Genomic DNA, 12,647 nt, shown 5'->3' with positions numbered 1-12,647 from the left:
GAGAGAGAGAGAGAAAGAAAGAGAGAGAGAGAGAGAGAGAGAGAGAGAGAGAGAGAGAACTGAAATTCACACACTCGCTACTTCTCGTCTAGAAACTTCACTTAATATCAGAAAGTATTGATGCTTCTTCACTAACAATTGGATTTTTAACAGTGATATTTTAGCTTCGCTAGCTGCTGAGTACCATTATTAATCTAAAGTCGGCCATCCATTAATAACAATTAATAAAATGTTTATTTATATCGTATATTTATAAATGTTAATTTAATTATCAAATTATGTGTCACTTGCACATTAAAAACAGTTAAAGGACGCTCTGTCAATATGATAAAAATAATAGCCTCTATATTTGTATATATTTTTGGCCTATTAATCTTTTTACGTTTTAAAAACACATTTTTGACAAATTTATTGACACATTTATTGAAATGTTATGAAACGAAAATTTTGAGGACATTGTAATTGTAATTTCAGTATAACAAATATTTTCTGAATCGAAATTGAAACGAGATAGATTAAAGAAAATAAAATATGAAAACAGAAATGCTTAATATTTTCTTTATTTCTTCGTCAAAATTGTATGCGTTCGAAGTTTATTTTATCGCTTATATATAGTATATAAATATTGCATATATGCACACAACATTTAGCTATAGAAATAATCGATTGGTTGTAACATTGGTTATGCTCTATAATTCACTGATACCATGTGCAAATCCACTTAGCCTCCCGGCTATTTCGTTTGTGTCAAATTTTTGCGCCAAACACTTTCGCGTTATATCAACCATTTTTTTCTTTTTTTTTGTCAGTAATTTAATATTTCATAATTTGATCCTAGCTATCACGATTTAATATATCGCATAGATATTTTTAACGCATAACTGCACCACGTGCGATCAATTACCGATCGTATTGCCGGATGAATTTATTAGGGTCGTTTATTAGGAGAAATTACGCGGTCGCGTTACGGTAAATGAATTAAAACACTTCTATCCACGGGCAGAAAGTACAACGCACGAAATTATCTTATCTGGATCAACCAGGCTATGTGAGTAATAAATAATTATTATCAGCCGTGATTTTCGATGAGCAAATTTTCCGCAATTTTTCACGACAGTTTTTTTGAACGAGACTGCGCTCTATGATTTATTCAAGAAAACGAGCTATTGTTGTGGCACGAAAGCACTATTTAAATAGCGAGATCGATGTTGCGGATCAGAGACAAGCATCACGTGTCGCTTTCCGTAATGTTTTTAACGATTTTTCCAACGCCGTTTGCGGCATTTATTCGCGCGGCATAAATAACGGATATAATAGCTGGCAATAACGTCGGTCGAGCGGCGTGCTAAAGGATAATTTACGATAAAAATGCGATCGCCGATATCACCGTGAATATCGATTTTATAATGCAGAATGAGCCGAGCTACGGATGAATAGAATCCTTCGATATATAATAGAATACATGGGCAAATGAAAAAGACTACTTATTAAGAATTTATCCTTTTTAGCTGCCTCTCAGTTCAATATATCTAATAATAAATATTGAAAAGATTCGCGAGAGATTTTTAGTCGTCAAATCGCCAACGAATCTCTATCAGGAAAAAAATGAGTCATATTTAATCCATTAAACAATTTATTAAATGAAAAGATCCATAATAGTAAAATAATACAGAGGAAAAAAATAGGGTTTCTTTATGGAATCGTGGAAATGGAATAATCTCAATATCTTTAAAGTTCGCAAAGTAAGCAACTTAATTTTATTATCGCTCCTTGTTATAGTCAAGAAAATCCAAATGAAATATAAAAGAAAAATGCAAATATTTTATTGTATTTTATTTTGCCGTTCGATTGGCATTGTAGTTCCATTTTTTTGCGGCATTCCTGAAAGATTCGAGCAATCATAACGCTCTATGCAAAAAAAAAAATTGCAAGCACACGCTTGATTTTAATTGCATATGTTAGCCACCTCTATCGCGATATTTTTGCCGGTCAGCAATTACGGCGACCGCGGTGAGGAAAAATTACCGACAAGAATGGGAAAACGACGGCCATGGCGGAAATGAGGCGGAGGTGGAGAGGCGCGGATAATGACTCGGCTGTACGCTTTTCCGCGATATCTGTGCGCGGTCGGAGGTGCCCTACGTGTACTGTACCATTCTAAATTATTGCTGGCGATTTGTTTGCTTTCCGGACTCGCCCGCGAGAGAATCCCGTGCGGATTAATCGATCGAAGTGTCGCGGATCAATTATAGACGATTAATTATAGACGATAAACCGAAGAGATGTAGAGGGTCATTTGAAAATTTGGGTCGTATCCCGAGAGCAAACCGATTAGTGAAAAAGCGTATTTGGCGCGATCGATTCAGTCAGTTTATTTGAAATATATAGAGTCTTGGCGAACACGCTCTCAGTCTGGCGATGACGTGGCAGAAGAATACATCGATTGATTTGTTTGCAGGCTTGCGACTGTCTGGGAGTCAGCAAGGAGTGCGACTATTTCGGACTGAAGTATCAAAATGCGAAGGGCGAGGAACTCTGGTTGAATCTGAGGAACCCCATAGAGCGGCAGACCGGCGGTGGTGTAGCGCCTCTAAGATTCGCTCTGAGGGTTAAGTTTTGGGTACCGCCTCACCTGTTGCTGCAGGAAGCCACCAGGTAAGGAAAATTAATCGACACGAACCGTACTATTGTTTGTTCGAATATGTGTCGCGACCGAATAGATCGAAACGTTTTAAATTCTTTCAGAATAATTCGTAAATATATCTTTAGCAACTTGGATATGTAAACAGTTATAATTGGACTGTACAAAATTTGAAATATTAATTTATCTCTGGTAAACATCGTTAAAAATTTCCCCTTGAATTCAGGTTCGTTCAACCCACTAAAATCACCCATGTTACTATAATATTTTGGCTTTGTTTCAATGGGATATCACCGGCAATTCTAATGTTTAATTAAAATGCTTTCATCTTCCATATATACCTTCATATGATTGTTTAACGCAGTAATTTAGTAAAGCTTCTATTTTGCGTTTATAGTTCGTTTGTGAACGAAGGTTTGAAGGGGATCTACATGTAATCTCGTAAACTCCCAAAGAGCTTGCAATGTTCGTCGTTCCTTAGCAGTCGAGAGATTTAGGTGGACGAATAGTTTACACGCTCGACAGACAAGTGATCCTCCGATTGATTGGTCGCTGTCGATGTGATTTCAAGCAGAAGCTTATTTCCGGGATTATCGTGCGACATTGTCTAGAGTTAAATTAGACGTCGATGATGCCTAATGGGATCATGATAATCTCACAATAAGACTCCTCTAAAATACTCTTAATCCTAGAAGAGCTTTTAATCCAAGTATCCCATCATCTTTCTTTTTCTGAAATAAATTTCCAGTATCGGTAACTGGAAGTAGTTAGACCAATCCCTCTTTGCTACCGTCGCCGCTTTAATTGCAGGACATTTGCATTGTCTTCGACATCACCAACCAAACCCCTTTGTGTCTCTTATCGATCCTCGAACGTTTAATACGGAAAACTAGTTTTAAAATTCAGTTCAAGTTTCACTTCGTAATATCTATTGCACGATCGCGAATTCCGTTAATGCAATACGAATTCAAATAGGTACGATATTGCTTTCTGTGTACGTAGTTTGTAATAATATATGTAATAAATCCCACGAGGATATAAAACTGTTCGATTGTATTTTTTAAATCAACATCCGACATCGTAAACTGCGGAATGAGAAACTGCCTCCGGGAAATATACGTCGCGAATGTTCGGCTGGAAAGCAGAAACTCGTTTTGTTTGAAGTTCTGATTGGCTCGTTACTGCGGCGCGACGCCGCATATTCAAAGCGAGACTCGCCGCGAACTCTCCGTGGCAGTTGCGAATTGCGTCCGCTGTAATCCGATGCGCAATGCACTCGTGCGAACGCAACAGCGAAAGGACGATACGGAGCTTTCGTCCGAATTGAAAATTGTTTCTGCCGTAAAAAAGCTCTCCCTTTTTCGGAGGAAGAGAAAAAGAATAATGATGAAAGAAAGGAAGAGAGGGAGAGAGAAAACGTGCCAAGAGATGGAAAACAGGTAGGAAGAGAAAGAAAAGGAATGCGCGAACATTCGTGCAATCAGTCGGATTCCTTGAGCGCGATCTGCGCGATCCATCGATCCTCCAGCGAGCACGTACGAAATTGCATGCTGGCGTCGCCGTGAAAGTACTGATTGCATATCCGCCGATATCATCTTGTCGAATATGTGTTTTCGTACAGGAGTACGAGATCGACATTGCACCGGTGCGCTTCTCCGCATGAGACACACGGTAAATAATGTTATGCACGGTGCCGTGCGATTTATTTTGCATTATTCGCGGCATTTCTATCGGCGCCACCCCGATACGTGACATTTCGCGACTGTGCCTCAATACAATTGCTGCGTCACGAAATTGAATTGCTTCGGTGGAGAACAGGGAATATTTGGGGAGCTTTCGCGGAGTTTTCTCATCGTAGATTTCCATTGAACGGATCACGTTCGAGAGGTGAAAAATTTAATGAAAAAATAGTTTGTGAACAGATAGACTTTAATTGCAATTTCCGTGAATCCTCTAGACTCATTTATTTATATTAAAATGGGGTGCTCTTCATTTGATACAAGTCAATACAAATGATTTTTTTTTATTCTCATTGAACACCAAGAAAGATAGAATGGTGTTTGTCGACTTGTGTCACTGAATTGAGAGTATCCCTGAATAATAGCCAGAGAAGCGGACCGGTGTTACGTATTCTGATTGGTCATCGCAAATGATCAATCATGAAATTGATTGATCGATATACATGACTGCCAAATGAACAATTTTACATTGACTCTGCTGAAGCTGTTAAGGACTTCGCGCAATCAAAGGAATAGAGAATAGGAATAACAGATTTCAAACATTGAAGTAGAACCAACTATAAATATCGATCTAAGACTCTAATTTATGTGTTGAGAAGTAGTTATATAGATATTTAAATTTCGCATTTTGGTAGATTCTTCCCTTTTGACGTTTAAGCTTCGGAAAGTAACGACGTGCTCTTTACCATTCTTCAGAGTTTTTTGCGATTTTCCTCAAAGTTTTTGCGATTTTCAAAGCAAAAAAATTCTCGACAATCCGGCAACGATCGCTCGCTCTTATGTCGAAAGTTTTTAGCGAATCGACACAAGATTAAATGTAATCAGGGTTGATCGTATTCGTAATTAGTAGCGGTCTGCAGATTTCAACGGATCAAAACATAATTTCAATTTAATCATGGTCGCTCGAATTACCCCGCGTGGGGCTAAATACGTGAAGAGTAATGCATCCGGCATGCGAATTAATTCGTCACTAGTAACGCGACGCTGTTGTAATTACGTCAGCTGGCGCGACGAACTCCCTCGTCCAATATGTAATTCGTTAAATTTACAACGAATCCTTCTTCCTTTACGTGTAATGTAAAAAAAAACGTGATGGTTATGTCTGAACAACCACATATTGCGAAATATTTTCACTAGAAATAATATCCTCCAAACTTCCAGAAAGGAACAAAAATGAATTGTCATATTTAAATCACTCTGCGTATTTGTAACGTATTTGTACTGATTAATATTGAAAATATTTAATTTTAATGTTTTAAATTGATGACTTAAATTAATGACATTTAATTTCTGCAACGTTCGAACATTAATAATTACTACGATATTACGAATTTGGACCAATTAGAATAAATATAACTATAGGATTTTTTTTATTTAATTAAATTAATAAATATTGTATATTTAATTTTATTGCAAAGACTAATAATAGACAAAATATAAAAGCGAAATTTTATTTAATTAAGAAATCATGCTTTTACACAAGTACACGTGAGTGAAATTTTACGCCTAACCTGATTACGCCTCGTTGAAAAAGCCAATTTCACAAGCTCCTCTTGAAGCCTCTTAATCCGTAACGCTTCAACGTCTCTTTCCGACATGTGTCCTTTGATGTTACCGTGTCGAATTAAATCCGAAATCTACCGAGGGATTCACTTCTCGCGAATTAACATTGCGCTTTCAAGTGCGATTGAGAACAGGAGAACTTTCTGACATTGCATCAACACAAGATCACTCAAAATATAGATTATTTTATTACAATTCGAATACGTTATCTCTATTTTGTGAATTTTTATTTTGAAGCGAATCACAGTTAATCTTTCGCAGATCCTTCAGTACGCAGACATATAAGCGAATTAATCTCTAACAAAATTACGACATTACTACGTCGCGCTTATTTTCCATTTCAGCCGACTATCTCGTAGAGTCGCGTATACTCGGCGGTAAAATCCGTGAAATATGGCACGAGCTCGAGCAAAAAGGTTTGTCTCGGGGCTGTCACATAAGATACTGCAAAATTAATTCAGACGTGTGGGTCAGATTTAATTGCGTTACACCGTGCCATTCATGCGGGTCTTTCCATGAAAGGGACTGCAGAATATCATCAAAGTTTTGCTGAATCGACATTGATATTAGACGCACTTGTACAAGTGCAGACATTAATGATGACCAGCCAAGCAACGTCGAGTTGTAACCATTTATTTTTATATCGTGAATGCATATTATATTATTTTTTTATCTCACAGTATTATTGCATCGACGAGAAGCTGGTGATTGATGTGTTAATCATTTACGAGTTGCCGAAATTAACTTGTTTTCGTTTTATTTAATTGATATATTTCGTTTATTTTGATGTTCACGTTAAGCTCGTTATTTTTAACGGCGATATTTTCATCTACTATTGTCATTTTCCAAAATGCACAGAAAATTTCGTAAAAATACAAGAACGTTGCGAAACGAAAATGATTTTTTTTTTTACTTAGAGTATTTCATCATTATATTTTATCATAGAATATAAATCACGTGGTATCACGTTAATTATTTGACGCTATCGACTTTATGTGCTTGTGATTTATCGATCTGCATTTTTATCCGCTAACAAAAACACGATTCTCCGATCGGAAATTCGGACCTCTGTCCGACGCTTCATACACGGCGCTCGCGATTTTGATTTATCGGCGATCTACATTTCGTTTGCAACGACGTCACGACTTTCCCGTCACATTTTGCCCGTAAATTTTAGGAAGATATACGGGCGCGAAGTGACACGTCTCGCCATTATCGTATCGCCGCGTGATCGATGATTAAAAATACAGCACGTTGGAAATTGCTATATCCATATTTTACGACTGACGTTACAGCGAAAATTAACGGACTGCGCAATTAATTTCGTAATAATGATTCGTTGCGAAATTTCAATGAACGCTGCCTGTTCGCCTGTTGGGTTTATACCATCGAGTTTACGCCACGAATAGATTGAGGAGCGAAACTCCATCGCTCCGTTCTTATTAATTCGCATTGCACTTCTGCATTAGTGAAATGTCGCCGGCAGGATCGTCTATCATACGTCGTAACAATGAGAGAGAGAGAGAGAGAGAGAGAGAGAGAGAGAGAGAGAGAGAGAGAGATCGCTGCAGCTCATTTCTTCCGACCGCGAAGTCGCGACGTTGATAAAGACAAAGTGTTTCCGTATCCGAGGCAGTCGGAACTCATAGTTAATCCGCAGAATTACAACTTCTCATAAGAATACTATAACGCGCAAGTCATTCATCATTTCGCTCGCACCACGAAGATCTCGAGGATTTGCGTTTGAGAAAACTCTTGAAGATTGAGAATTACAAACAATATTGTCATTTTTAACGATCGTTAAAACTACCTTTCTAACAAATTCAAATATTTAAGAGAACACAGCAATTTATGTGTTTATCGTAAATATTATTTGACCGGATGTTTAGGATTCCTTTGAGAAAGCTATTATTCCGTAAATTATTATTTGTAGTTCATAATATATTTGTAAATAATTATGTAAATACCAATTGATAAATTACCGATTGTAAAAAAAAATAACATAATTGAGAATTACAATCGCTATTAACATTCCTGTATGCAAATTTAATTATTCGATGTAAATTTGATATTTTAGCACATTTATCTAAATTTACATAGATCTTTATTCGCATATATGAGGAGACTATATATAATTTTACATTTATATTTCAATATTTCTATCTGAATCACACAGGCTTTTTTATTAGCAGTTTGCTCTTTAGTCAAGGTTTATTTCGACATTAGAATATGATATTCGTAATTTTTACAATCAGTGAGAGTGTCAGAATCAGAGTGATATTTCGATGGAAATATATGAGTGTATATTAAAGTCTGTAACATCAAAAAACCCAAACAACACTAAAATGGTTAAAATCCTGCAAATTTGCGATTATATGTTTTAACGTAGCATTGAAAAAAAAAATACGTTCTAAAGGTCAAACAAACATTTCCGTAGCAGTAATAAATGGAATAAAATAAAATATATGTCTCGCGCTTTTGCTTGTACGGATATAAAAAAAAAAGCGATCAGCAGAAAATGCTCGGACAGGAAACAGCTGTTTTTTATCGTCTGTATATTTGCAAAAAAAAATATTGTTCTGCGTCTAAAATTGCGTCCATGCCGCGTGGAAAAGACCAGCACGGCATGTGTTACATGTTATAAATTATAAGTTTTATCTCTCGCCCGGATATGGCTTAACTCTGATGAAAAGAAAAATGTCGTCGGCGTGCGACCGTCAGAAACGAGGACACTACAAAGGAAGAAATTCGAATTCATTGCACTCGCGAGCGAACCTTTTTGTCTCAACATATCGCAAAGCAAATAATAATACGTGTAATATGATGCTAATATTTCGTGCGCAAAAATTTAAGAAGATCGATGCTAAAAAGTTTCAAAAATTTGGAAACATAAGAAACATCGAGAATTTAAAATTCGTATTATATTTACATATTTAACGCGTAAATATCTTTATTATTATTTCATAGTTATTTTCTATACAGATTTGATAAAGTTTGATAATAAATGAGTGAATTCGAAAATATGGTATTCATTAATATTAATATGTATAATAGCATTAATATGAGCATAGCATGTATATGTATATTCAATGATGTTCCGCTCACTAATCCGGGTTTGACAAGAGCGAAACAGTCGACCGGACGAACTATATCTAACAGCGGTATTCATAGCTGGCCATTATTTGATGAATAAGCGTAGTTTCACGAATCTACGAATTTCCCACAATATATGCTAATTCCTCACAAGAAACCCCATTGTAGTTTCGCGAAACGTAAATCTATGAATAATGATTCGCTATTAATTACGCTTCCAATCGGGAAACGAAGCTGGATGGTAATCGCTTGTAACTATATATAACATTTCTTAAGACATGAAATAATTGCACCTATATTTGCGCTGCCGTTAATCTTTCGAGTGACTATTGAAGCGTGTTGGAAACGCAAGTTGTAAAGAGCAACAAAACCATGGATCTTGTACGAAACGCTGCGCAAGTGTTTTACAACAGCAGAAGTTTGGCTTTTTCAGTCTGTTCTCCCTTTTGTCCAGTAGCTCTGACCTCTCAATTCTCTTCGCCGAGCTTTTCGCGCGAGGCAAAACTCGCCGCTGGTTTTCGAAAAAGTAAGCGTGGGCCGAAGGGAAACGCCAGGAGGTGAATAACACGCGCGGATTGAAGCGTACGTTCGTCGATAAAATAAAAATAATAGTATACAAAGGACGCGCATTCAAGTAAAAGCGGGTAGTATCGAGAGGACAGCTTGGAAAAACTTTCGGCCGAGAAAATCGAACAGATAATCGCGCGGCGAAAAGGTTGAGAGAGGAAAGGATGCATATGTCGCACGTTAAAAGGGTGAAATAGCACGGCAATGTAACAAATAACGTAGTCGTGGCAACGAGGAAGCGAAATTCGAAAGAATTCGAGTTGCTTTAAGAATAGGAATCAGAATTTATAATGCAGGATATTTGTCGTAAAATATTAAATATATCTCTCTCTCTCTGTCGATAATTCTTTCGATATTCAACGATTACATTTCATTGTCTTCGAAGCCATCAAGATCTATCAAAATGTGAGATACACTGCTTCTCCTTTTGCCGGAATTTATCTCAAGTATTTAGATATGTTGGCTAACGCTCTGAAAGAGAGTATTTGACCTACATATGGTGAATTTTTTAATTATAAACATTAAATTTAAATTTTATATATGGCATTTTATTAACCATTACGGGAATAAAATCCTTTAACTTTTTATGCGAGAAAGTTTTTGGCATCGAATTTTTTATCTCTTTGCATTTCAATCAGCAAACTCTATTCCAACTGTATCATTCTCTCAGCATTTTTTCCACAGTTAAATTTTTTTACGACCATGGAATGATGACTCTCACAACTTCGGCAATTCCACATGTATAATTTGCGCTAAACTTTTTACCGAATTGCGCATTTTTCTTATATGTCACATTTTAATGTACGGTATCTCAAATGTTCTTAATTTCCATGATTACGTGCGTTTCTCATCTGTCGGCTTGCCTCGAAAAGCTTGCAATGTAAATCTTAAGTCGCACGTTAATGCGTTTACGACGCATCGTGCAACGGCGGATACGTTTTCGAGTAGCATCCTGCTCGGAAGAGATTTGTCCCCGGTTGCGAGAGGTGGCGGAGCTCGTAAAAGATGGCGGGTTCATTAGCGAGGGGTGACATAATTCAGGGAGTTAGTCGTTTGTAAATCAACCTGGGTGGTGGGTTAAAGACTTGAGCATGTGTCGCTGTGCGTACCGCGAGAAATTAAATGAAATATTACTCTGTCACGTGGTAATTCTTTAAATAAATTTTAGTTAAATCGCTGAACGCCATCCAGTGCGTACATGGTTCGCGTTAATTAGCGGCGCTTTATGCTTAAATTTATTACGCCGCATTTGCCAAAACGACATCCCAAATCCGTAAATTTGAATAAATTTTAACAAGCATAAAATGATTGTAAAATAAAATCGTGGAAGAGTGCTAAAGTATTCGTTATTGCGCGGAAAATTTTTTGAAATGTCGTCAAGATGCATTTGCGTATTTGAGTACCATTTTGTCGTTCAAAGCAAATCTTGCGAAGATACGTCACGTCGATTTTGCGACGGATATGTCGAAGTTAAAACAAATAACAATCTCGTCTCGCTTCTGAAGCTTCGTTTTCCTCGAGTTTCATCAATTCTCTTTCTCTTGATACTCGCTTTTGTATAACTTTCGAGAGTTCGGGGCGAAGTATCGATTGATTTCGAATGCGTGGAATTCATCACGCCATATCGTTTCGACGGAAAATGACTTTCCGGATGACGAACAAAAGCGACATGTTATTATAACTGTTAGGACTGTGTTATTCTTTTAGCGAATAGGACAAGATACTCAAGAATATTTCCCTCATTCGCATCTTTTCTCACAGAGACACGCTGACGATGGCCGTTCTCTTTTGCGATCGAGCTTTCTTATCGCATGGGAAACGACACGATTCCGAAGAGAAATTTACGTGAAAATGCGCATGAAAATACAGCACGTCGGTATAATTTTGTGCTTACTTTGCAAGAACTATTCAATGCTATGTATTCAATGAAACTACAGGCAGACACCCATGCTCTATAAAAACATACATCCTTGTACTGTAGCGGATTTACGGAGACAACATGGAGATTTACCTTAGAATCTTTCGTTTCTTCAAAATATTTTTAGTAAAAAATATGTTATATATATTTTTAATATTTCTACAATTTTTAATCACTATTTTGATATTCCAAAAATATTTTTTAATCAAAGATACTTGATCTAAGATAAAAACATATATTCCATTATATTATTCTTTTATGTTAATATACTGTATATATAACTTATGTTAATAATTTTAAATAAAACGTTTTATGAATTATACATTTAAATAATACTTTTTCAATGTAATAATTTACATAATAATTCAATTTTCTTTATACATTTGACCTTATAAAAAAAATGTCACTTGCGGCGATGGCCGCATCTCTTTGATAAATTTCTGGATACATCAATGCATCCTTGAGATATATAATAGAATATTTACATTCGATCTTTAGATTATTTTCGACGGCAATTACGTTCTTAATTTACGATTTGATAACTTTCATTCCTTTCCAAACATTTTCCTCGCGATGTTTGCACGATGCACTAATCCGCTCACGAGTGTAGGGAACTTCGTTGGCGATTTAGGTCAGGTGAAAAAGAAAAAACGTACTTAAGTCCAACCGTAGCTCTCTCTTGTCGACGGAATGGATACACATGTATGTATGTATGTACGTTGAATATATAAACTAACAATTTTCGGGCTGTGCGAACGCTCACCCGCACAACTACCTATAACAATTCCGGCAAATCTCTACGTCACGTGCCGCAAGGCGGATTTAAGTGCATAATTCATTGTTACTGTAACGTCGCGCATCCAAGTGAATGCGGTGCATTCTTGCGAACGGAGAAATTTCGCATGCTGCAATTGGAACGATGTAAAGAGCGGAATTTGTAAATTCTCTCCATCTGGTTTTGACTTTTAAGTGCCTAACTATTGAATGTATATTTATATTATTTAACACACATGACTTTTAATATGTAGATCTCTCTTCTGGTATTTTCAATTATTTCCTATTTCTTGAATTTTTCTTAAATCTTTCTCTAAGAAATTAAAAATTAATGACATTTTTTAATTATGAG

The 12,647-nt window shown here is 36.5% G+C and overlaps 1 protein-coding gene across 1 annotated transcript in view; it reads left to right on the top strand.

Moving 5' to 3' along the window:
* The window catches only part of LOC108691907 (E3 ubiquitin-protein ligase MYLIP), a 159,466-nt gene that overhangs the window by 128,771 nt on the left and 18,048 nt on the right, over nucleotides 1-12,647 (top strand). The window contains exon 2 of the mRNA XM_018199861.1: nucleotides 2,459-2,655. Within this exon, the coding sequence (XP_018055350.1) occupies nucleotides 2,459-2,655 (197 nt within the window). The remainder of the gene's footprint in view (nucleotides 1-2,458; nucleotides 2,656-12,647) is intronic.

The sequence above is a fragment of the Atta colombica genome, unplaced genomic scaffold (assembly GCF_001594045.1).
Source record: "Atta colombica isolate Treedump-2 unplaced genomic scaffold, Acol1.0 scaffold55, whole genome shotgun sequence".
In the NCBI taxonomy this organism is placed as follows: domain Eukaryota; kingdom Metazoa; phylum Arthropoda; class Insecta; order Hymenoptera; family Formicidae; genus Atta; species Atta colombica.
This window is presented reverse-complemented; position numbering and strand designations above follow the sequence as displayed.